This window comes from Hemicordylus capensis, chromosome 4 (genome assembly GCF_027244095.1).
Source record: "Hemicordylus capensis ecotype Gifberg chromosome 4, rHemCap1.1.pri, whole genome shotgun sequence".
Classification (NCBI taxonomy): Eukaryota; Metazoa; Chordata; class Lepidosauria; order Squamata; family Cordylidae; genus Hemicordylus; species Hemicordylus capensis.
The window spans coordinates 40,892,594-40,919,237 of record NC_069660.1 but is presented as its reverse complement, the minus strand read 5'-3'; the positions used below and the strand labels follow the sequence as shown (position 1 = coordinate 40,919,237).

Genomic DNA, 26,644 nt, shown 5'->3' with positions numbered 1-26,644 from the left:
CTACAAGGGCTAGAGCTTAGCTTTTTAAAACAAAAAAAATTAAAGCTGGGGATCCATGTTAGGGTTAGGATAGGGCAACTTCAAATCCCTATTATTTCCTATGGTGGAAATATACAAAATCAGTAAAACCTTACAAAAATCATTAAAAATCAACCAAGTGCCCTGCTGCCTTGAAATTTGGGTGGAGGATGGCACACAAAGGGACCTACCCACCATACAAATCTGGTTTCCCCAGGACCTTTATAAGTGGTCTGATTTTATCCAAATCCGAATCAAATCAAACAGAATCTAGGGTGATGGGGGGCAAATTTGGACACAAAACTAATCAGGAGTGATTCGATTTGGGCACAAACCAAATTTTTAAAAAATTATTCATGCACATCCCTACCAGGGAGGAGAATGAATGGGCATTCCCAGTAAGTCAGGTCACTGGTTGCTTGGAGAGGGAAGCTTGTAGCAACCCCTCAAAAGTTGGTGCCCTAGGCCAGGGATTCGCAATGTTGGGTCCCCAGATGTTATTGGACTTCAACTCCCATAATCCCCAACCAAAGCCATTGGGACTGGGGATTATGGGACTTGAAGTCCAATAACACCTGGGGACCCAACATTGAGAATCTCTACCCTTGGAGATGGCCTAGGTCTGCCTAGTGGATGGGCCAATCCTGGGGGTGAGGAATCCAGAAAGGGACAGATGGAATTTAAATCTTTCCCCATGCCCCATTTTCCTGTAACATACCCCCTATACATACACACGCACATGCACTCCAAAAGTACCACTGAAGATGCTTTTTTGTAGCAAGTGTCAGCTTCAGGTAAGGTGATTTTCAGCAGCAAAATGCACAGTCGGGGGATGATTATCCCACCTCCCTTTTGCCATTGTCCTGACCTAAATTCCCCTCAACCCTATTGGCTGCTTTTCATTAAGAGGAATTTCCAGCCATAAGCATTGTGGTGAAAAATGTATACAGTAATTACATTTGCTTTATTATTTAAGCTACTATTTTAACATAATGTGTAATTATGTCAGCTAACCTACCATACAGAGAATGGAAGCGGAGCTAGGAGCTGCAAGAGATGTGAAAGATATTTGTGTGGCTGCTATGTTAGAAATATTCAGCATCATCAACAAGATCATCATACAGAGGGACTGCAATAAAAGTAAACATGACTGTCAGGAGAGGCAGCCCTTTATAAGAACTGGACTTACGAGGAACTAGTACTTGACAGTTAACAAGCCTTTGCAACTTCATTGGCAGAAGTATGGAGGTGGGGAGAGAAAATTGGCTTGGGATGAGTAGCTTGAAACAAAACCTACTACTGAGCATAATCAGGCTCCATTCTACTTGCACAGTTGTACATTGCCAACAAAGATTAAAGTATTAGGACATTTGACTCCAACCAATTTGTTACATCTGAAATAGCTTGGGAACTCATTTGCACCTTTCTTGGCTCAACAGGGTGTGTACCACCTTTCAGGAGCTGTTGTGAACTTTAGATTTCATCCTTTCACCGTGCGTCTATACCACACACCTTTTTATCTTGGCAAAGGCTGGTGTTTCTCAGGGAAGGAACATCCACCTCTTAAGCACTTTTATCTTGCTCAGCAAAGCTCAAAAACCCTCTCTTAATCATAGTGGCCTGTAATATTGGTATTCATTTATTTAAATGTATCCACGACGACTCCCCGCCACCCCCCGCTACAGCTGGGTTCTGCAGGGCTCATTGCACAGGAAATGTACATCCATTTTAGCTAATCTAGTTTTATGTAACCTTGTTCTATTGAAGGGTTGCCCCTCAATCCCCATACAGACATTGTCAATGAAACGAGGTAATTTACCCATTTGTAACTCAGAATTAAGTGATAGTAAACTCTAAATGGAAGATATGCCACCATGAGAAACTGGTTCATGCTTCGAGCTGCCAGACACAGCTACAGAAAGGTAAAGTAACAAATAATCCTATATTTTCTGTTTTAAACTTGTGGGCAGTTGCACAAAGGATGGATATGTACATTTTTTCCACCCAAGATGCTTAATCCGGAGGCTAAGAAAACTAAAGGCTGGCTCGGACATAATGGGAAACCATGGTTTCTCTCTGTGAGCAGCTTCAGACATCATGTGGAACATCTGTTAATCGTAACTCCACACAACATCCTTCAGCCACAGTAGTCCCCCTCCCATCTGTGTATATCTACTTTCTTTCTATATTAGGAAAGGTGAGATTGGTTGTGATGTCCAAACTTATCAGTCTTAGCTTCTTTGAAGCTACTTGCCTATTCCCTCCAGAAAAACCGAGATCAGAAACTCACTTCAACCTCCAGATCTTGGATTTTATAAAGACAGTAGGTTAGAAGAAGCTGAGATTGGTGGGTTTGGATGTCACAACCAATCTTGGCTTTTTTCAACCTAGGCAGGAAGTAGACACACATGTGGGAAGGAGAGTGAGCAATATGCACTCCCGAGGCTGGGGGGCACTGCATGGAGCTCGTTGTTAACAGAGGTACTGTGTCATTCACCCTTTGTGGATACAGCTTCCAAGCTCCCTCCTCCTCTTACCTCCTTGGCTCACACTCATAAGCATACTAGTCTATTTAAAACCACAGCTCTGTGGTTCATGCCAAGACAGGAACTGTGATCTGACATCCATACGAAGATGTAGAAAGTAAAGTTGTATATGCAGAAAAGAAGGAAAGACCAAAAAGCAAACAAAAAACCTCACACAACATTCTAGAGATGTGACAGAAATTAAGCCATCTCACCCTTTTTACAGTCCTCAGTGAATTGCACTCTCCAAATGTTTAATTAGTTTTCTCTGTAACACTTGTTGCTACAAACTACTCAAAATTCTGTACACAAGAGACTGAAGCCATGAAACAATGATCACCACCATCATAATAACCTACTCTTATCATAGTTGTCTATTTGTTAGTTTAACATAAGTAAAACCAAATGCCAACATCTATGAATGCAAGAAAGGGATGGAGAAATGAATGCATGTTTTAAATATCTCCCAAGTACAAAGTTTTGCCCCAAGGATGGTTGACATGCAGATTAATTCAGTATATGAGCAGAAAAGGCTATTGTGTTCCAGAGTAGAGCAGTGTAGGCACTCACAAGGGAGGATCTCCCCTTTCCTATGAAGTGTGATCTGCTGCTTTGCTCTGGAACATAGCCGTTTCACAAGTGTTTCCTTTGCTGCACACATTGCCCAAAGAGGGCAGACAACCAGGTAAAGGCAAAGTTATGGCTGTGGAAATTGATGAAATATACATTTCCAGGGAGAAACGGATGTACAAGTTATTATTTTTTGCCAATTGCAGCAGCAAAAACATCATTTACATGATCATGTGTCCCTGTGGTTTAAAATATGTAGGCAAAAGCAATCGGGCAGTTAGGACTAGAATCCTTGAACATCGTTCTAGAATTAAACATATGGTTTTGGAAGCACCTCTTACTGAATATTTCAGGAGTTTCCAACATTCCCCTGAAGACATCAGGTTCAGCGTAATTTATAAATACCAACCAAAGAAATTTGGGCATGAGAATGTTGAACAATTACTGTTAAGAATGGAATCCACTTTTACATATAGATTGAACACGATTATCCCATATGGGCTTAATTCAGCATGTGATGTGTCAGTGTTTTTGTCATTCTTTCATCTTGTCATATTATTCATATAACTAACTGTTGAAGGTCGGTTGTACACATCAGCTTTATCGATAGGAATTTGGTTGACATTTACCATCTGTACATGGGAGCTTTCGGACCTATAATTAGGAAGAAGGTGTTTATATTAAATATGCCGATGTAATTTATAACATTTGAAAGAATTTACTTTAGAATTGTTATTGCAGATAGTGGTTTCCATATTCTATACAATTAACTCTTGATGCAGCTTCAGCAGCATGACATATCAACAATCTGAAAAGTAAAATAAGCTGCATTTTTGAGTTTACTGCTTCGGCAGCCTCAGCAGCATGATATGTCAACAATATGAAAAGCAAGATAAAGCTGCATCCTTAATGAATGTGGCGATACTGTACAGCTGGTGCCTAAATGTTCACATTATTTCTCTTGGTGGAGACCCAATTGTAGGTGGCTTCACCTGATTAGAAGCATCTTAATTGATGCCAGGCTATACATCTTCAAGCCCTGGGGCTTGGCAGTTAGTAAGCTTTTTTCCCCTCAACAAGGTGTAGGAGGAAAGGTTGCCTCCATAAAGATCTGGTTGATTGAGCCATTATTGTTGTTCAAGCTCAGAGAGGAGGAAAAGTGGTATGTATTGGTTTGTGCATAAGGGGGAGGATGTTATTCACATCATTACGGTTATCTATATAAGTTGTTGGTCAGGAGATTTGTTAGTGCTTGTTTTATTGTTACAGAATGTCTCTGTTCTCGGATGAAGGATGATCCGAAATGGGCTTAAGAATCCCGGGCTAGCCTATAAGGACTCCTTTCAAGGACTCTTTTCATCCTGGCAAGACTTCATTCCTATAATTAGAAGTTTCTGTCCTTTCTATTGAGATGCTATATTTTTCATATATGCATGTGCAGACACTACCTGCAAGATCAGTGTCATTGCTACTCATTTGCGGATTTTTCACTACTGCAAGATTTTCATTCATTTATTTTTGATACAGATTTATTCTCCACATGGACTAGAACAATATTTTTCACATATTCATGTTGCTTTTTGCAATATCTACATGTTTGGGTTTGAATGTGCATTTACCTTTTATTATGTCTTTTGTCTTATTATGTCTTTTGTCTTATTATGACTTATGTCTATTGAGATGCAATATTTTGGTAATATGCATGTGCAGATACTATCTGCAAGATCATTGCTATTGTTATCTAGCTATTCTAGACTACTAATTGTTGTTGTTATCTATTTACTCTAGACTATTAATATAGCATCTTTAGGATTGATAAATGGATACATGTGTCTTGTTCATTTCCTCCACATAGATCTCTGGATCTTTTAATGCAGCACAATTTGTGTTTTTGCAATTATTGGCATCTTTTTCATGGCCCCTTTGTCTCCACACTTTGCACGGTTTCTTTTTCGTTTGTCCTCCTGATTTGGCATGCATCCCATTTTTTTCTGCTTGCTCTGGAACACAGCAGTTTCACAAGTGTTTCCTTTGCTGCACACACTGCCCAAAGAGAGCAGACAACCAGGTAAAGGCAAAGTTATGCCCTCGAGTCGGTGTTGACTCCTGGCGACCACAAAGCCATGTGGTTTTCTTTGGTAGAATACAGGAGAGATTTACCATTGCCTCCTCCCGCGCTGTGTGAGATGATGCCTTTCAGCACCTTCCTATATCATTTAGGTAGTCATTACATAATCAGGGATAAGCAGCTTATTATTGCCATGTTAGTGTGATCCTATTATTTTTAAAGATACTGATATTCAGCTTGAGCCTTTAGAATATGGCATAATGCCAACTGAAGTGAAGGAGTAAATTGAAACCAAGGTCCACCACTATTAAAACTATGTTCCACACCTTATAATAAGACCCATTCACAGTGTAAGCAATTCCATGGCAGTTCCCTACAATGGCAGAATAAAAGCAAAGGCAAAAAGAACAGATGGGGTTCACTCCGCCCCACAGTCAGGCAAAAAAGATGCCTTTCTAAGTTCTATGAATAACTTCAGGCGTAGTATAGCCTTTATACAGTTTACACTCACACACAAATTATATCCATGTGTGCACAGAGAGGTGGAATGGAGCAAGCTCATTACACAGCACATCAAATCCACAGTTAACTTCTCATAGCAAGCCATACATTCAGATTCCAATGACTGAATCTAATTTCTTGAAGAAGGAAATATAATGCTTTAGCAGTCAACCAACCCTGGGGAGGAAGAAACTCTCATTATTGTAGCTTAACTGGTATCGAAAGAAAGTTCGGTACCAGAGACTCAGATGCATGTATCCCAAATGATAATGTGGAAGGCTTGATTAATATGCTTTACTCATGAAGTTAAATCTATCCAGCATCCTTTGTCAAATCTGGAGGAAAGAAGTAACTAAATGAAAAGTCCTAGTGGGACTTCTATTCACAATAGGCAAGTATTGAGGCATCAGGTTAAAAATATGTCTGATAAAGAGTTTTCAAACAGAAGGAATGAAGCTCGGGTGGATTAGAAATAAGCACAATGCAACAGCCTTTTTAAAGTCAGAGGTTCTCTTTCCCTGGCAGCCTCAGTCTGATATAACCTGAATTTCCCAGATAATAATATGGCAGCTGACTAGAATGGCTGCCCCAGCCTATCAACTGGACATGATGCTTCTAGTCAAGACCAGCATTTGATTGTACTCTTGCACTCTGAAGTCTTGATATTTTGATACTGTTGTGCAATCGAAGAGTGCTGTAGTTGTATTAGTGAATCACCTATATTCTGGAGACAGTAGGGCTGTTCACTCAATCAACATTCAGATAAAAGAAGCCTCCTACCCTAATTTGGGAACTGGGAACGCTCCTGATTTTCAATCGTGTATTAGATAAAAACAAGATTGGAGGCGGGGAGCTGTGATTATCAGACAATCTCCATGCCTACCTCATTCTGAAGCAGAAGACGGAATCTAGGTAAGGTGTGATCATCCTACCCAACCGAGGCTCGACTGATGATCAAGTTCATCCGGGCTCCAGCTTTCTAAAAATCTAACAAGTGATTGTACCCAATCACACGAGAGTGTGCCCAACTCCCATATTACGGCAGGAGACTTCTCTTACCCTAATGGTGATCATGTGAACTGCCCTAGTGGCTGACATCCTGGCAAATGAAGCATGTATGCTAATCAAGCAGCTGCAGGGAAGTTTGGGAGCCCCATGCTGCTCCACTGCATTCAGTATTAGGAGTGCAATGGTTCAAGAGCAATAATATCTTGGTGTTCTCCCCTGCATTCCAGAAGTGCTCTATACAAGCAGAGATGCATACTTGCCTTAAAAGCCATGTTTCCGCTTGTATAGAGTGCTTCCAGAGAGCAGGCAACCATTCCAAAACTTTAGCCCTCTAGCATTCTTGCACAACTGCACTCATAATGCTGAATGCAATGGGGCACTGTGCAGGCTATCACTGTGTCCATACAGATGGTTGAAGCATGCGTACTTTGTTAGTTTGGATGTCATTCAATATGTATGGGAACAAAATAAAGCATTCCATCACTGGTGGTCCAATAAACTAATTATACCATGCAAACAATGCAAAACTCTAGTATCACTCTTTCATGCATATCCACGCCAGTATGCAATTTTTATACCTGCAATTTTAAATAAGCACATATATTTACATCAACATCACCGACTTTTATCAACTTGTGGAATTCTCTGCCACAAGATGTGGTGACAGCCAACAACCTGGATGGCTTTAAGAGGGGCTTGGATAACTTCATGGAGGAGAGGTCTATCAACAGCTACTAGTCGGAGGGCCACCTTCAGCCTCAAAGGCAGGATGCCTCTGAGTACCAGATGCAGGGGAGTAACAGCAGGAGAGAGGGCATGCCCTCAATGCCTGCCTGTAGGCTTCCAGTGGCATCTGGTGGGCCACTTGGGGCTTGGATAACTTCATGGAAGAGAGGTCTATCAACAGCTACTAGTTGGAGGGCCACCTTCAGCCTCAAAGGCAGGATGCCTCTGAGTACCAGATGCAGGGGAGTAACAGCAGGAGAGAGGGCATGCCCTCAATGCCTGCCTGTAGGCTTCCAGTGGCATCTGGTGGGCCACTGTGTGAAACAGGATGCAGGACTAGATAGGCCTTGGGCCCAATCCAGCAGGGCTGTTCTTATGTTTTTATTCATTATGGTCAATGACCAGCCATATCAGAACATCAATACAGCAAATCTTATAACGCAAATGTAAATTTATGTAACAGTTCAATAAAAGGATACTCCCCAATATCATACATAATCAATCATCTAGTGTGTATGCATTAATTCCTTTTAGGTGACATCCTTTTAGTATATTTAGAAGTCTCAGTCTTGTCTTCTTATTTTAAACTTACTAAATTAGGCATGTGAGCTGAACATTAGATACCTTTCATGTTTGTGTTACCAATGGAAGTTTACCCATATGATAAATCACAGGGAAGGAAGAACTAGGTGTACTCAGATACTCAGCCTGGGAAAGATGACCCATACAGAAAACAACAAATAAAATTGACAAAAAGAGAGTCCTTGACACCACCTTACATCATCTTAAGGTATAACTAGTATACAAAAAACTGGAGACAAACTTGAACAATAGAATATCTGCATCAGGAGCAAAGTTAGAATTCCACCCATTCAAGAGAGACTTCCTATCAGTATTCACTAGCTGAGTCACACTGACAAGCAGCAAAAAGAAATGGACACAAAACAAAACATGTTTTAGGGTCAGAAATTGACATGGTCTTATTGCAAAATCAATGTTAGGTCAAGGAAATAGATCAGAGCCATCTCAACCATATACTTTATATGGTCAATGAAAGGCAGAGTAAGAAAGGGATTGTCTTTTTCATTGGACCAACTTCTGTGGGCAATAATGTGCAAACTTCTGCCTAAGGTTCCGTTAAAAGGGGAAGACTGTAAATTCTCTTGATCATTTTTGCTATTTTGCATTTCATGATGAGGCTGGACTAACAGGAATGACTAAACTCTGTATAACCATTTTATTATTTATTTTACTTATCCAAAACATTTTTGATAGGCTCATTTTAAATATCTGCTCCAGCTGCCATAGAAAAACCAAAATACACTATATACAGAATTGCAAATATTTAGTAATTAGAAATGCTGCAAAACCTACAGAGAAACCCACATTTGCATTCATTTATTCAATGAGCATTATTTTAATAGTGACATTTGTCATCGATGGTGCAGAATTTGGGCAAGACACTTGATAGATGATGGGCGGGGGGAGAGAAGGTGGATGAAGGCAGTCAAGACATAAACACAAGGAATAGGAGATCTGGGAGAAGGCATCTGTCTGAACTGGACACAGAAACTTCTAATATAACATAACAACGGGAGTGCCTGCATCCATCCCCTCATCTCTTTCCCACCCTTAGTTCTTGAATCCTCAAAAGAAAATACCCATATCTCTTATACAGAGGACCAAGAATTTGTCTTTCGATAAGGAAATTAGAGATACTATCTGTTGTTTTAAACACTTATTTGTTGCCTTTTCTAGCCTCAGAAAGGTATACATAAAATGCAATTACTACCAATAAAAAGATACAGTCAACACCACCAGCAAATTCAGCAATCAAGCAACAGGGATTCAGAGGAGATCCCATACCAAATCATTCTCCAATGCCATCAGAACTAGGTGGCTCTTTCACCGTCTCAGAAGGCTGTATCATCTGCTTTGTATGCAGAAGGTCCCAAGTTCATGAGAGGCCATAGCATCTGCTTTACACAAGAAGAAAGTCCCTCCCTGGCATCTCAAGGTAGGGCTGAGGCAGAGCGTGCGCAGCTCCCAAAGCAGGATAGAACACTTGTCTACCCAGTTTATGGTTGTGTGAACTGACCTGTTGGCTGACAGTCTAATTAATGCTGTACGTGTGCAGCCCACAGGAACCAAGCTCCCGCTTCCGCAGTGGGCGTGCGCCATCCCATATGCACAGGTGGGGGGATTTTTGCCTATTGAGTAGCCCTCAGGGACACATCTGTGGGTTGCACAAAGCAACTCCAGGGGAAGGGGAGATTGGCAAAAATTGCCACCCCTGCACAAAAGAGTGTACTCACTCTTCCAGCCACTGTAGGCATGCATCCTTTGGCAGCACATGCTCAGTGCTAGTTAGAATATCAGCCTGTGCTTTTTGTGAATGTTATGCTTCTGGAACAATGTGTGACCCTTAGATTAGGTTTGCATAACTTCTCAAGTTTTCAAAAGCAAACATTTTTTTCCTTTGATAGAATGCCAAATCTTTCACATAGGATTCTGAGTGGAGAAAAGGTACCCGTTCTACATCTGTTTTCCTTTGGACACATATCTGCATTCAAGTGTTTGGATAAGCTAAGCATTTGAGTTTGCCTTGATCTAGGCTTGGGACAAGACTGTCAGTCAACCTAGACTTCAATTACAGACTAATTCAATGTATATCCAAACACATTACTGCAATTCAATAAACAGCTCTTTAGAATTAAGCATTTCCAATTTGCTTTCCTTTCAGCTTCTGTGCATGAACATCACTGCAAATTTGATATTACCCTTACCAAATTAGTCAGGCTTTTCCAGAAGCACTGATCCATACAATTCCAAAGGGACATTCGTACTTCATTAGGCTAACCTCCCGTCAAGCATTCATAAATTTAACTGATCAATGGGTGGTTGCAGGGATGGGGGGAGACCAAAGAAAACCAATTCCTGGCAAAATAATACTTAATCTACACTTAATTACCTTGGCCTCTTTATCAGTATTGTCTACCACAATAGTTTCTCCACCTCCCCATCTGTTTACTCCTAACAATCAATCTGTCAATGTCTTGTCTACTGGGTGGCCATCCATCACTGTATACAGCTTACATTACATCATGACAGCTACAGTAACATTTCTGAGCAGTGACCAAAGCTTGCCTTTTCTATCCATGGATTGATCCCCTTGATTTTGCTTCTCACAGAGACTAGTGTTCTTCTATATACATTAGGCATATACAGCCAAATTCTCCATAGGTAAATTCAGCCAATACCAAACATATCACTTTCAAGTTTATCACCTTATCACAAATTCAAGCTCTACTACACTCCTTCAGACAATGAACCATCCAGAAAAGCAGAGATGTGGTAACATTTGGCTTACCATGTGGCAAGAGGATAAAGGGGAATGGCTCTCCATGTGGAAAAAGTCACTATATGGTAAGCTTTGACAATAAGTGCCTGCCTGCTGCATGGTTAGCAGTAAACCTTTATGGCACTCTATTATCCAGAGGGACAATGATAGCCCTTATGGAAGCCGCACAAGATGCAATAATTTTCTGAAGCACTGCAACTGTCAAGCCCCAGACAATAACTGACCATGTGCTCATTAAACCCTCCTTACAGATTGCTAATGTCAACAAGGTAAAAAAAAATCGCAGAATTTAGAGAGACTGTATCTCCTGCTTTCTTTTTTAATTATTCATTTTAACAATGTATATCCCATGATGTTTCCCCTCTGATCTGGAGATCTTCAAAGTGGCTAACATTACACAAGGATAAAAACAACATTAAAACAACCATTCCACTCAGCTGCCACACAGAAATAGGTCAGAGAGCCAGGCCCCCTCTACTGGCCTGACTGGGGCCAGTTATGATCTGGATACTCTCTTCCAAGAGCTAGGCCCACCTGTAGCCATTCCACCAGCAGCTAGCCAGCCAGCCACCCTCCATTAGAGATGCTGAATGAAGTTCTCATGAATTTACAGGAGAACCCTGTTATTCACGGGGGTTCCATTCCACAGGGAGGCCCATGGATAGTAAATCTGTGAATAACAGGGCATTCAGTCTATGAGAATCAGGGGGTTAGGTTCCCAGACTGCTCAAAATGGCTGAAAATCAGCCGGAAACCACAGTTTCCCCCCATTCTCCCCAAATCATCCCTCAAAGTGCACTACCATGCTGCAGAGTGGTCCAGAATACCTGGGGGGCCAGAAATCAGTCAAAAATAGCTATTTTTGCCCTGTTTTTTTCAACAAATGAGCCACAGAACGTCTCCCAAAAATAAAATGGTGGCCACAAATGATGTCTGAGCTCATTTCCAGCCACCCCGACCCACAGATATGTGGAATTAATGCTTCTCCCCCATTTTCCCCATGTATACTGAAGCCAAGTGCTAATTACCTGATCACAGATACGCAAAACCACGAATGCTATACCCGCGATTAATGAGCTCCTCCTGTATTGTGTTTTGTTAATACAGAAACTTGACAAAAGCAGGATAAAAATAAAAAAAAATCAAAGATATCACCACTAAAAACAGCAACATTAAAAAAAACTAATCAATTTTTTAAAAATCTAGTGGTAGAACACTGCCAATAAGGGAGCTAATCAAACCCCAGATGGCAGGGAGTTCCACATTCTGGGTGTCACTGCAGAGAAGGCCCTCTCACATGTCACTACCAGCCTCACTCCAGTCAGTGCATAAGATGCAAGAGGCCCCCACAGATGACCACAGACGGCAAGCAGTTTAGTACTGGCAATTCAGGTATCCAAGACAAGGAAATCTACAATGGCAGAGCACCTTTGCCCAAATCAAGGACAAAATTCCCATCTCTTGTATCGTAAGTGGAATCCAGCACTTCTCAGGAAAGCAGTACCTTCACAATCCCTGATCAAGGGACCACATCCCAACCATCAACCATATCCCAGAAAGCAACCATATCCCAGGAAGTCCATCTGTCTGACAGAAATTCTGAAAGAGGGAAATTCTAAAGATACTTCAGTTATATTGATAATATATCAAGTAGTACAGTAGATTCCTGTGTGTGAAAACCATACCAAGTGTTTTTTAAATGAATGCAGGTTGCAGAGTTACATTGCCTGGTGGATTGCCCCTTGGTGGGATACTATCAAGGGGCAATCTAGATACTCTTTCAGGGCCATGCTGGGACCATAAGGTAGGGTATTAAATTCATTTAAATCAGAAAAAAAATATTCATTGTAGGAATCGAGATCTTCATTTTCATGCTTACAAAGACTGAAATTGAAAGACAAAACCTATTAATGACAGATGTAGAGCTTTTTAAATGTCCTGATCTTGGACTCATTGGACTCATTTTTTCCCTTCTCAGAGTTCTGTGTAGAAGCCATCTTTCCTTAAGTTATTCTTTTGTACAAGTATGACAAAAAAAAGTGTGCAGGTTTTATTGGCTGCCACTTACCTTTCACTATTAATTCTGCATAGTTTGAAACCCCTGATCCACCATCTGAGCGGATAACACATCGGTATTTACTGATGCTGCGCTGGGAAGTGTCAGCTACGCTGACTATAGCAGAAAACCGTCTGTAGTTGACCACTCTGGTGACCATTAAAGCTGTGTCTCTGCCATTCCATTGCTACCAGTAGAAAAAAGGAAAAAGAAACCCAAAATATTTAAAATGTGATCATGCAAAAGGATTCTGGGCTTCAAACTACTGAAATGTACTTTGCTTCACTAAGAGTTTCTCAGTTGTTTCGGAATGGGAACCTCAAACATTTTCTCAAAATTTCATTTTTAAGTGGAACAAAATGGTTCCACAGAGGTGTGTGGACCTGCTGCAAAGTTTCATGTCTTATCTAAACATGTTTTGCTTCCATCAAAATGCCTCATATGTTTCACTCTCCAAATCAGTTGAAAATTTAAGGTTCAGCGAATTCGGTGGCAACTCTACCCTAGTTTATCCCACTTTCCATTATGAGTCATTTAGGCTAACCCAGGCTAGAGAAGTACAACCTAGCCTGGCTTTTTAGCCTGGCCATTCTCTTGTGCAGTCTAACCCAGGCTAGGGAAGTACCACCTAGCCTGGCTTTTTAGCCTGGCCGTTTGACGAGGTTAAGGGAGTGAGTGCTCCCCTAACCAAGGCTTGCTGCTCATGTGTGAGCTTGAACTGCTTTCAGCCCAGCTGCACACAGAGACGGGCACCCAGAGTGCCTGTCTTCTGGGGGAATCTCCCAATGCACTGCACTCAGCACACGGGGCATCTTGGGATTCCTGGATGCCGGGGTCCCGGGATCTGGAGCTCTGCACTGTGGCACGTAGGGCAGATAATCTGGGAGCACACTCTGCACTCCCAGGTACATGTGAACCTTCATCTGAGGGGGGCGGTGAGTTTAACCAGCCTTCCCCCCTGCTTGCCCACCTCCCCGTTCACCCAGTCCTGTAAATGACCTCACTGTTTCTAAAGTAAACCTAAGTTGAATTCAACACACACACACACGATGGCTTCCATGCATGTTCATTTTTTTTAGCATGTATTTAGCTTCTATGAAGAATGTTTCTAGACATAACATAAAATCCTTATAGCCCGGGATCCTGACAAGGGCAGATATTGGATCATGTCAACTTGCTTAAAAATAAATAAATCTGAACATAGGACACAATTAGGCCATAAACTTGACTGAGTTTTGTTCCATTATTTACTGTGACCTTTCATGGCCTGTGACAAATACAAATTCCTGCAGCTTCTTGCAACTGCTACTATCTTTTTGGAAAATGACATTAATTCTCATTCAGCCATGAATGATTAGAGTGGTCAAATATCAAATGTATGAGGAAGAGTTCTAAAAAGGCAGTGGCATCTATTATGTATCATAGCATGAAGTGTACATTCCTACCATAAAGTCAACTATAATCTGAAGATTTTAAGATTATCAGCTTTCTGTTTGCAGAGAGAGAGCTGCATTGAGCTGGTTGTTATTTAAATCTTGAAAGGTCTTTGTGAAGATTCAAATAGCAAAATGCCAATTTCATTCTGTACACTTTACTCTTTTTTCCACACAATTGATGATGAATTTATAATGACCTGTTTGTCCCTGCTCTTCCCAAACTCTGACTTACAGTACACCTACAATTCGTAAAACTCAGATTCTGCAGCTGGAATTAAGGAGAGGAATTAAAAACATTTATTTAAATAGTGCTTAATTTATATAATGTGGCCATATGTTTGATATATAGGTGGGCCTCATTATCTGTGGTCCCAGCACTGCGGTTTCACGTATCTGCAGTCGAGCAATATAGACCCAACCTCGTTTTATGCAGTTTTTAAAATAGGCAAAGTCTGCAGCACAAAACATTTTTTTTTAATTTTTAAAGTAAAAAAATACCCAGAATTGTTTTGCAGAAAATCAGAGGAATTGGGGCATTGGGGTGTATGATGCTGGACAGTTGGAGACCTGGAGAACATGGTACAAGAACTTTCTTTTTCTTATTTCTGTCTCCTCCCCACTATTTTTAGCGGGGGGGGTTACTTCAAGGAACCATTCCCATTGACTCAAGGTGTCATTATCCGTAGTTTCGTTATCTGCAGTTGTAGGCCAGAAAGGAACCCAAGTGGATAATGAGGGCCACCTGTACATAATGTGTTCCTTTGCCGAATTCTTCAGTGCACAAATCTAAGATTGAAAATATGAAGGAAAGTGTTCCAATTGCACATCAGGATTATCTACTAGGAGAGCAAAGAACAGATAAACCCTTGAAAATGTCACAGAGTCTTGTAGCAACTTAAAGGCTATTTCAGTATAAGCTTTTGTGGATAACAGTCCTTCAAGATATGGAGTTCTGAGTGCATTTTGGAGTCTTTGAGAAATAACAAATCAGGCTTCATGCCCATTTTACCTGTAGCCAAAGTTTGTCATGTTGAGACCACTTTCCCCCAGCAATGCACTGGAATGTTGCATTCTGTCCAACATTAACCTCCACGTTTTGAAGCCGCAAGAAGTGAGGAGATTTTCCTGGAAAAAATACAAAATATTTCCTGGGTAGAATGCCATATGTCATAACAATGAGGTGCATTGCTAAACTCAGTCATTCTTAAGAAGTTTTCCACAAAGTTTCCCACAGGCTAAGGGACAGCAAAAGTACTGAACTGTAGGATTTTGTTTGTTTGAGTGACCAAGACAGTTCCAGGACGAAAAACCAAGCCTGAAACCAGATTGAGAAGGATCTAAATAATTAGTCTCCTCCAGGAATCACTGGCATTTGAATTGTCACCACACACTTGAACACCATAGGGGTGTGCACGGAACTGGCTAGCCTGGTTCGGTTCGGGTGCGAACTGCACTCGAACCTGACCGGGCCAGTTTAGTCCGGCCCCCATCAAACCGCTCCCCCATAGTCCAGTTCGGTCTGGGGGGGGTCGCAATATTTTTTAGTACCTCCTAGCCCCTCTGGGGTGGCTTCCTAAAGGCCACGGGGGGGGGGATCTGCAAAGATTCCCCCTCCCCCACCAGCCTCGTTTATCACCACCAAGGCCCATAAAATAATCCTTGTTTGCCCGTTATTGCCTCTGTTATTCAGCGCAGTGGACATTTTGCTTGCCATCGTGCATGTTCAAATGGCCTCTGCAAGGCCTGGCATGGCCCAGGGCCTTGCAGAGGCCATTAGGAAGCCCCCCGAAGGGGCTAGGAGGTACTATTTTTTAAATAAAAAATCCGCGAACTTGTGTGGGGATTCAGTTCCGGTCAGTATGGAAGGGGGGGGGGTTCGGTTCGACTCCGAATCCCTGAACCAGTTCGCACATCCCTAGAACACCATGCTCATAAGAAAGAGACCAGATAGGAGGAGATTGAAGACTGATCCAATACAGGGATGGTGGACTGGATCAGGTATGTTTGGTTTTGGCACTCCAAACTGGAACCCCATCTCGGCTCAAATTCCAGCCAGTTAGGAATTCGAAAGTGTTAAAAAATGTTTAACTTACCACCAGATTCAGTGGCCTCCTGGGTGTGTGTGTGTGCGCTGCTGTGGCTGTGGGGGGGGGAGTGTCTCCAGCAGCTCCCCCACCAGTCTCCCCCTGGTCTTCTATGGGCTTGTTTGGCCCATTTTGAGCCATTTCAGGCCTCTCCATTGTCGCAGCAGCCATTTGCTGGACCAGTTTGCATGCACCTTGGCCATTTGTGTGGCCAGGTCCCCCCAGAGCCCGCTGAACCCAATGGTAAGTTTATTTATTTATTAGACTTTAGAGCCTTAAACCGGTCCCGAGCCAGCTTGGGGGCTGAGTCGAACTGGGCTCGATCCAGCTTGACTTTGAGTCCGTTTGCACATCTCTAGCAGGGGCAAACTGCCAACAATGCAGGATGGCACCACACCCTCTACCAGTGAGATGTTAACTACACTACTCTCTCCACCCACTTGGCCAATCCTCCCCTAGCAGATTTAATTAGCTGAGAAGGGCAAGGGTCAAGCATATGCAGGAAGACAAATTCAGTGATCCAATCGATCCAAGAATCTATACACATTCTCAGATTGAACAGGCTGGAAAGAATCCATAACACCAGGAGAAGCAGATGTTGATGGCACTTCATTTCCTTCTATTAATGTAGAGTCCAATCATGCTGGATGTGAGTGATTTTATTTGTCAGATGCTGGACAAATTGGTCACAGTGGGCTATAGTTACATCTCCCACCTGATTTTTGTGGTCCAAGATGTAATAGACCACAAACTACTCAAAATAACTCCACTGGGCGGCTTTCTGGAGATGCAACAAGAGCAGGGAAATATGCTGGAATCTTACCTTTGTTCGGTAAGATTCAGCCTGAGTTTTGCTCCACCTTCTCACCAACTGTTTCATTGCCTATGGTGCTAAGGTAACGCAAGGAGCCAACTTGGCTCTGCAGCAGTGGAGAGAATGCTCATCAGAGGCTGTATTTATGGCCTGGGTCATTTCCTCATTCCAGAGGTAGAGCAGGGCCTCGGTAGAATGGCCAACCATATTGGTAGGAAAATCTTCCAGGGATGTCAGGAATCTATTAGCCTCTGAGAGCAGACCTTCCTAGTAGCTCCCTCAACCCTCAGGAGGTCAGGAGCCCCACTGAGTCTAAACCAAGACAAGTGATTACCCCCACTCATGTTTTTGTGATATTACCTCTTGTCCCTCTATAAAAGAGCAGCTTGCTCCAGGGGCATGAGGGAGGGAGAAGTTGGTAATCTCCTGTTCTGAGGCTGCTGGATGGAGCCCTGAGTGATTGCTGAGTGCTTCCATTGGTTCCAGCCCCTCTACAGGTACATTTTGACTTTCCATAAAAGAGCAGCTTGGGCCAAGGGCCTGTGGCGAGAACACAAGGGATAGAGGACAAAGGCACTCATCCTTTTGGCTCTCAGCCATATGGCAAACAGTCATTGGAACTGAAGAATCAGGGACAAAGACATTCAGCAAAGACCTGGAGGACTGAAGAACAACAACACTGACAAGAATAGCACTCTTCATACCTGCTTGAAATTTAGCAGCTGCATATAGCCTACCAGATTTGCCTATTTGTCCAGCCTCTGGACAACTAGAACTCCTGGTACTGTTTGCGGCCCTGGCCGAGCACCAGAAGGGATGGGGTTTATCTAGAATATTGTCTCTGTTTTAATAGAAGGGAGTTATTATATCTTGTGATTATTAAGATGTCGCTTTACACAATATTTGTCAGAGGGAGCATGTTACTTTGGAGAAGGGCCTTCCAATCATGGTGATCCTTGTCATAGGGTGATATGGCACTGGGAGTAGGACATGCCAGGTGAGCTGAAGGTGTGCTGGCTATATCAAAGCAATTACACCCGCTGGTCCTTTCCCCATCCAAGGAGACCCCAGTAACTCTCCCAGCAGCCCACCTTGCCTGAAGCTGGTGCTATTGAATGCCAGATCCACAAATGGAAAGACCACAGCCATCCAGAACATTATCCTGGATGAGCATGCTGACCTGGGATGCATTATAGAGATCTGGTTGGATGAGGGGGGAGATGTAAATCTTTCTCAACTGTGCCCAACAGATTTCCAGGTGCAGCATCAGCCAAGGCATGGTGGTGGGGTTGCCCTGGTTAATCGTGAGCCTACCCCCCTCGCTTGTCTGCCACTCTGACCAGTTTTAGTGCCTGCATGCAGTGCTGGGATCCCGAAACTAACTTGGGATTCTGTTGCTAAAGTGCCCACCCCACTGTCTAACAGTCTCCCTGCCTGAGCTGCTTGTGGTGGTCTCAGATGTGGCATTGAGGAAACTTAGGCTGTTAGTCCTGGGGGAGTTTAATTTTCATGCTGAGGCCACCTTGTCTGGTGCAGCTCAGGATTTCATGTCCTCCATGACCACCATGGGCTTGTCTCAACTAATTTCTGGTCCCACATATGTGGCAGGCCATACGCTTGACTTTGGGTCAACGGTAGACACTGTTGCTCCATGGATAGTTCAGAGGCCTTAATACCATTCTTATGGACAGATCACTATCTGGTGAAAACTGGACTGAGGATGGACACTGCAGGGCTGAGGGACCAGTTAGGATGGTCCAGCATTTGGGGATGGATGAATCCTAATAGATTCCTGACAGCTCTAGGGATTTTCCTGCTGAGAGAGTGGACAATCCCATTGACTCCTTGGTCTCCCTGTGGTATGAGGAGATGGGTCAAGTGATTGACATGGTTGCACCTAGGTGTCCTCTCCTGACCTGGTGAGCCCAAGCAACTCTCTGGTATACAGGTGAGCTGTGGATAATGAAAAAGGCTGGTAGATGGTTGGCAGAAAACTCAGAATGAATGTGACCGAACCTCAGGCTAGTGATGGTGGTAAAGAAATCCTACTTTTTCATCACCATCACATCTGCACAGTTTTGTCCAGCGAACATTTTTTGAGTGGTTTGGGGTCCAAAAGACCATCAAACAGAACCCTTAGCAGCCAGCTGTGATCAATTTGCATTACATTCTGCAGATAAAATGGCTCGTATCTGTTCGGACTTGGATGCTAAGGTTTTTGCAGCACCGGAACTGGATGTTACCATGCTGATCTTGTTATATTGGATGGTTTTCAGTCTATGTTGCCTGAGGAGGTGGACAGGCTGCTTGCTTACTATGTGCCTGAGGCTTACCATGTGCCCGCTCGACCCCTGCCATTCATGGTTGGTGAAGGCTGCTAGGGAGGGACTGGGTCCATGGGTGGCGGGGATGGTGAATGTCTTTCTGAAGCAGTGTGTGGTTCCTCCTTGGCTGAAGGAGGCAGTCATTAGGCCCCTCCTTAAAAAGCCCTCCTTGAACCCAGATGATTTAAATAACCTTTGGTCAGTTTCTAACCCCCACTTCTTGGGGAAGGTGTTAAGAGAGCATGGTGGCATCTCAGCTCCAGGAAGCCCTGGATGAATCTGATTACTTAGTTCCTTTCCAGTCTGGCTTCTGGCCTGGATATGGGTTGGAAACTACCTTGGTTGCCCCAGTAGATGACCTATGCCAAGAGATAGAAAGATGGCATGTGACTCTGCTGATTCTCTGGGACCTCTCAGCGGCTTTGACCATTGACCATGTTATCTTTCTAGGTCGTATCTCCGGATTGGGACTTGGGGGCATGGTTATACAGTGACTCCAATTCTATCTGATGGGTTGTACTCAGAAGGTGGTGCCAGGGGATGGCTGCTCCACTCTTTAGCCTATGGGGTGCTGCAGGGATCTATTTGGCCCCCATTGCTATTTAATATCTACTTAAAAACCTCTGGGAATGGTCATCCATGGGTATGAGCTGCAGTGCCATCAGTATGCAGATGACACTCAGCTCCACGTATCTTTTATGTCAACAGACACCAGGGAGGCAGTGGTTGCTCTGAACTGGGGTTTGGAGGCTATTATGGGCTGGATGGGGACAAACAAGCTGAAACGTAATCCAGATAAGACAGAAGTGCTCTGGGTTGGTAAAACTGACCAACCGAGGAGTCATATAAATCTGGTCTTGGATGGGTTTACAATCCCCCTGAAAGACAAAGTCCACAGCTTGGGGGTGTTTCTTATCCAACACTGTCCTTGGAGGCACAGGTGGTGATGGTTTGCAGAGGTGTTTTTTACCAGCTATCGCTGGTACATCAGCTGTGACACTACTTGGAGAAGTCAGACATGACCTCAGTCACTCATGCTTTGGTAACGCCCAGATTGGAATACTGCAATGCGCTCTACATGGTGCCAGCATAGTGTAGTGGCTAGAGTGCTGGACTAGGACCGGAGAGACCCAAGTTCAAATCCCCATTCAGCCATGAAACTAGCTGGGTGACTGTGGGCCAGTCACTTCTCTCTCAGCCTAACCTACTTCACAGGGTTGTTGTGAGGAGAAACCTAAGTATGTAGTACTGTCTGAGCTCCTTGAAGGAAGAGTGGGATATACTGTAACATGTAGATAGATAGATAGATAGATAGACAGATAAGGAGCTGCCCTTGAAGACAGTTTGGAAGCTTCAGCTGATCCAGCATGCTGATGCAAGGAAGCTCGTGGCCACAAGCCACTTAATAAGTTTTACACCATCCTGCAGCAGCTTCTCTGGTTACCAATCTGCTTCCAGGCTAGATTCAAGGCGCTAGTCTTAACCTTTAAATCCCAACTTGGCTTGGGGCCAGGGAGTCTATCTGTCGGACCACATTCACTCCTATGAACATACCTGGGCCCTTCACTCCACTCAGCCTCTCAGGCCCTGGTCAAGGTCCCAGCACTAACAGAGATCCGGTTGGCATGGACTAGAGTCAGAGCCTTTTCGGTGGTTGTCCCTCAGCTCTGGAACGCCCTCCCAGAAGACCTTTACCATCCCTCAGGGTTTTTAAAAAACAATTAAAAACCAGTCTTTTTAAAGAGGGTTTTAAATGCTTATGTCTGGTAGGCTTATGTCTGCTGCTTATATCTGTTAGGCTTAGTTTTTCAGTTCTTAGGGTTTTTTTTAAATTAATAATTTTTAATCTGAGACTTTTAAAATATGTAATTTTAAATGTGGTTTTAGCCTGGTCTTTTAACTTGTTTAATTTTATTAATATTTTAATGTATACTGTATCTGTTTTACCTATGTTGTGAGCTGCCCCAAGCAGTAATGTACAGTAGTGGCACAAATATTTTAACTAACTAACTAAATAAATAAATAAATAAATCCAGCCAGCCAGCCAGCCAGCCCTCAGCTCTGTGGGCTTCTGTCCACAGAACACTGATTTCCCGGTAGATGGAGCTTCACAAAAATGGCAGCTACTGTATGTCACCTTGTAATTTTTGAACAAGAGCCAATGTTGATATTAGATAAAGAATAACAACAATATATTACAGAAGACCAGGTCCAAAGGAAGGATGCTCGGGCCTGGCTGAGATGGCGTAGGAGATCTAGTGCTAAAGAACAGGCCTGGGAATCAACACTCTGTGCTTGCCCCTGTACCCAGATCATAGGGTGAAATAATTCAATTTCTGGTATGACTCTTCCATGTTTCTGTAAGAGCCAAGGGTATAGGTAACTAAATCAAATGCCCCTCCCAGTGAGGTGGGTCAATAGTCATTTTCTTCTTACACTCAATCCCATCTCCTCACAATAAATGCTCTGTATGTGCCCCCTGGAAGAAAATGTGCAGTTTCACTGTCACTCTTATAAACTAGAGGCAGGCAATACAAGTCTATGAGTTATATAAAGCCCCTCAAGAAAATATTTTACCAAACAACAACTAGCCTGATGGGGAGTTTTCAGAGTTATAGCCCAAATGTAGAGTGTAATTAGATGTGACATGGAACATCATGATCAGGATTCCCACTTTTTAGAATTAAGTTATTAGCAATCATGGAGCCCCTACCACCCAAATTGGATCTTTGCTGTAGCATTCTGGCAGTAAGTCTCTCTCTCTCTCTCTCTCTCTCTCTCTCTCTCTCTCTCTCTCTCTCTCTCTCCCTTTTCAGACATTATCAGCATGAGCAGCATTCATACTCACAGCGCAGAAAGCAGGAAGTTCCGCTCCCTGTTATCACTCACCCCTCCCGACTGATGAACATGTTTATGACACCGTTTGTCCAAAGGGGGATGCGCCATAAGTGTTTTCACCAGAGATTCTGTGAGCTGCAACCTCAATCAATCAAAGTTGAAGCTCACAGAAATGCCAGTGAACATCCATACAATGCCTCCCCTTCAGACATACGGCGCTGTAAGCATGTTCATCGGGCGGGAGGGGTGAGTGACAGCAGGAGGGTGGGACTTCCTTCCTGCTTTAAGCATGAGCACTCCTCGTGCTCATCTAAAGAGGGACACCTCCCCTCTCTCACGCACACACTTCGTTGTCATAGGTGGATTACTGCAGAGACAATAGAGGCAATTGTCTACAGTGGCAAATTCTGGGAAAGTGGCAGATCTTGGGGAAGGAAAAAGTTGTTTATTTTTTTAAAAAAACTGGCACTGCTGGCAGCAGCGGTAGCAAGAGATCCGCACCACTGCCACAGCGGTAGGGGTGGTGAGGATGAAGCCCCCCTTTACTTCTAAACACTGCCACAGCTGTGGGGCAGCCAGTGAAGGCAGCTGCACAGCAGCTTCTGCCTGCATGGAGCGCCAGGGGATGAGAGGCAAGTGCTCCTTTTCCATTAAAATCCCGCTGCCTGCACGGGCAGAATGGAGTGGCTTAAAATGAGGACTGGGAGGGAGGGTTGTGGTGGGCAAGGAAGTTCCCTCGCTGTTTTACCTTAAAGCAGCTTCTGCTGCACAGACAAACTCATGAACCAACATGGGAGAGCTCCTACCAGCTCCCCTCCTCCCTCCCAAATGAGTGCTTCGGGGGCAGGGGGTGCACTCATTTGGGAGGGAGGAGGGGAGCTGGTAGGAGCTCTCCCACGTTGTTCGTGAGTTTGTCTATACAGCAGAAGCTGCTTTAAGGTAGAACGGCGGGGGAACTTCCTCGCCCAGCACAACCCTCCCTCCCAGTCCTCACTTTAAGCCATTCCATTCTGCCTGTGCAGGCAGCAGGACTTGAAAATGAAAATTGGAAACTTGTCTCTCATTCCCTGATGCTCCATGCAGGCAGCTGCTACTGTGCGGCTGCCTTCACTGGCTTTTAGAAGTGAGGGGGCTTCATCCTTGCCACCAACCCCTACCCTTCTTGGGGGGGGGGCAGAAACTCCTTGGCCACCTATGAGCAGCAAAAGGGTTAATCCGCCCCTGTCCATTGTCCTGATCAATATCCCCAGCCTCAGAAACTGCATGAAAATATACAGGAACCATAATGAGAGGCCAGCTGGCATTTGATGACCTGTATTTACTGTTCATAACAGTATTTTGAAGTACCATGTCCACTCAGCTGGGGTAAATAGTGCTATGCCATCCCCTTTTAGCTGGTCAGTAGTTTATCCATGTCACAATTTATTGATGTTCTAGCTGTCGGCCAAGACAGGGTCATAGATCTGTCACCTGAAATGGAGAGGCCTTGGTACAAAACAACACTGCTTCTGAAATATATTTACAGCAAGCAATTTTGACAGTTCATACCTTCCATTCCCTTAACTCTTAATGCATCAAAGATGCCTGTGTAGTTGACAATAATGCTACTATTTTGATCAGATGCTACAATAATACTACTTCACACTTTTGAAGTGAAACAAAAGGAAGCAATTACCAGAAGAATCAAAAGGAAAGTAAAAATACGTCTGATGACTCAAAATTCAGGCTAATAGTTCCTAGCTGTATTCCAGATATTTGAATAGGATAATACCTCAGGTCCAACAAGTCTGAAAATAATTGGTGGGGGTGCGGGGGGCGAAGCTTTAATAGCATTTAACCAAGGTGGCTTCTCAAACTAGCAATGTTGGGATAACTTTAAACAAACATTTAATAATGGAGAAAACAAGTGCCTCATATGTTTATCATGAACAAAAATTAGATGTCTTAAAAAGCAACAGGGAAATTTTTATACTATTGTTGTCATTTTCATAATTAAAATCAGTTTTAATGCCTTTCTCCTTAGGCCATTGAAAGAGACATAGCCCTAAATAAAGGTTTGGATTTTTTCCCCCCCTGTGAGTGAAAAAGTAAACAAAAACATCTTCCAACCCCATTCATCCAGATCACTGAATGTTTTATTTATTTTTATTTAACATATTTTTTATACAGCCAAAATGTGTGACTCTCCTATTGTCATGTCATGGTGTAATATTCCATTCTACCAGGTTTTGATTGATTGATTAAGTGCCGTCAAGTCGGTTTCGACTCTTAGCAACCACATAGATAGATTCTCTCCAGGATGATCTGTCTTCGACTTGGCCTTTAAGGTCTCTCAGTGGTGCATTCATTGCCATTGTAATTGGGTCCATCCTGGTTTTAGGGGCAGAATATTTCACAGATAACTAGGGCCCCAACAGATTCTGTTATTCGCACCTACCCAGGGGCTGACTGCTGCAGTCTGAATGCTGTATAAACCATCCCCTCAGCTCGACCCTAGAGGATCCCATGAGATCAGATCTGCACGCAGGAATCTAGGCCCTAGTCCATACTGATGATGTCAGCATGTAGACCAGTGGTTCCCAACCTGGGTTACTCCAGATGTTGCTGAACTACAACTCCCATCATCCCCAGCTACAATTTATTGTGGCTGAGCATGCTGGGAGTTGTGCATAAGAACTTAAGTACATAAGAACAGCCCTGCTGGATCAGGCCCAAGGCCCATCTAGTCCAGCATTCTGTTTCGCACAGTGGCCCACCAGATGCCACTGGAATGAGGGCATGCCCTCCCTCCTGCTGTCACTCCCCTGCAACTGGTACTCCGAAGCATCCTGTCTTTGAGGCTGGAGGTGCCCACAGCCCTCCGACTAGTTGATAGACCTCTCCTCCATGAAGTTATCCAAACCCTTCTTAGGGCCATCCAGGTTATTGGCTGTCACCGCATCTTGTGGCAGAGAATTCCACAAGTGGATTATGCGAGTGGCTGTGTGAAAAAATACTTCTGTTTGTTGGTCCTAGATTTCCTGGCAATCAATTTCATGGGATGACCGCTGGTTCTAGTGTTATGAGAGAGGGAGAAGAATTTCTCTGTATCCACTTTCTCCACACCATGCATGATTTTATAGACCTCTATCATGTCTCCCAGCAGTCATCTTTTTTCTAAACTAAAAGCAGCAACATCTGGAGGAACCGAGGCTGGGAACCACTGGTGTAGATCTATGAACAGGCCTAGTACAGCCTGACTCACAGACAGAGCATTCTGGCTCCATAAGAACCTACCAATGAGTCCTTCAAAATGCCATAGTAGGTTCACCTTGCTGGATCACAAAAACATAGTTGAACTGTTCCCCCCGCCCCCAGATTTCTTGGCAACCCTAGAAACATATATCAAAATGTGCTTTATCAACATTGTGCCTAATGTTAAACAGATGAACAAGTCCTGGATCCAGGCAGGTTTGTATCTGAAATATTACAAATTGGACATCTCTAATAACTAGATTTTTTTTTTAAAAAAAAAATCTGAACTGAATGCTTTTAAAATAAATCTGGATCATAAAACAGCTGAAAGAAAATACACCAGCCTGGGGAGTGCAGTGTATCTTTGACTTACCCTCTCTACTTCACAGTGAGAATCAAATGCTTTGAAAATGATACATATTCTTTAAATCCTTTCATGGAGGCACAAGAATGATTTACATTCCTTTAAAGAAAAGGCACTCCGGGGCATTTATTCCAGAGTGAATTTTGCTCTAATTTGCTAAGTTGTGCACATGAAGGCTCCCCTTCCCTCCCTTCCTTATGTTAGTTCAATGGTTTGCCATCAGAACCTAGGAATTCTTCCCCTTCAGTAGTATGAATCGGAGCTAACAATCAAGGCTTTATATTCCTTTAAATAACGGACTATGATTTTGGCACTAGCTACACATTTGGAGCAGTTCTGTCTGTTGCACAACTTGAGAAATTGCGTATTTATTCAGGGATGATTGCCTCCACTCTGTAAGAATTGGGAAAGGATAAAAGAAGATGTTTGAGAGCTGATTGAGTTGGGTGAATTACTCCTCTTGATGCAAGGCCCAGTGTAACACATTACTATGGTTAGAAACAAGTGAAAAAGAAAAGTGCTTACTGCATGGATGGGCAAGGACTCTGACTTCATCCACAGCTATGTACCCAGGGTGTCCCTTCAATGAAACCGATTCAAATATTACCTGCAATACATATTGAAAAACAGGCATCTTAAATAAACAATGTGAAATCATCTTTTAACTATTTTCTCTTAAAGAACCTAAGCTCAAAACATTCATTCAAGCTTCCAATC

At 43.2% G+C, this 26,644-nt stretch overlaps 1 protein-coding gene across 19 annotated transcripts in view; it reads right to left on the bottom strand.

Annotated features, from left to right (window-relative positions):
* The window catches only part of PTPRT (protein tyrosine phosphatase receptor type T), a 938,880-nt gene that overhangs the window by 581,485 nt on the left and 330,751 nt on the right, over positions 1 to 26,644 (bottom strand). For all 19 annotated transcript variants that reach the window (XM_053243888.1, XM_053243897.1, XM_053243900.1 and 16 more), the window contains 3 exons: positions 26,453 to 26,534; positions 15,279 to 15,394; positions 12,846 to 13,020 (listed from right to left, as the gene is read on the bottom strand). In XM_053243888.1, the coding sequence (XP_053099863.1) occupies positions 12,846 to 13,020; positions 15,279 to 15,394; positions 26,453 to 26,534 (373 nt within the window). The remainder of the gene's footprint in view (positions 1 to 12,845; positions 13,021 to 15,278; positions 15,395 to 26,452; positions 26,535 to 26,644) is intronic.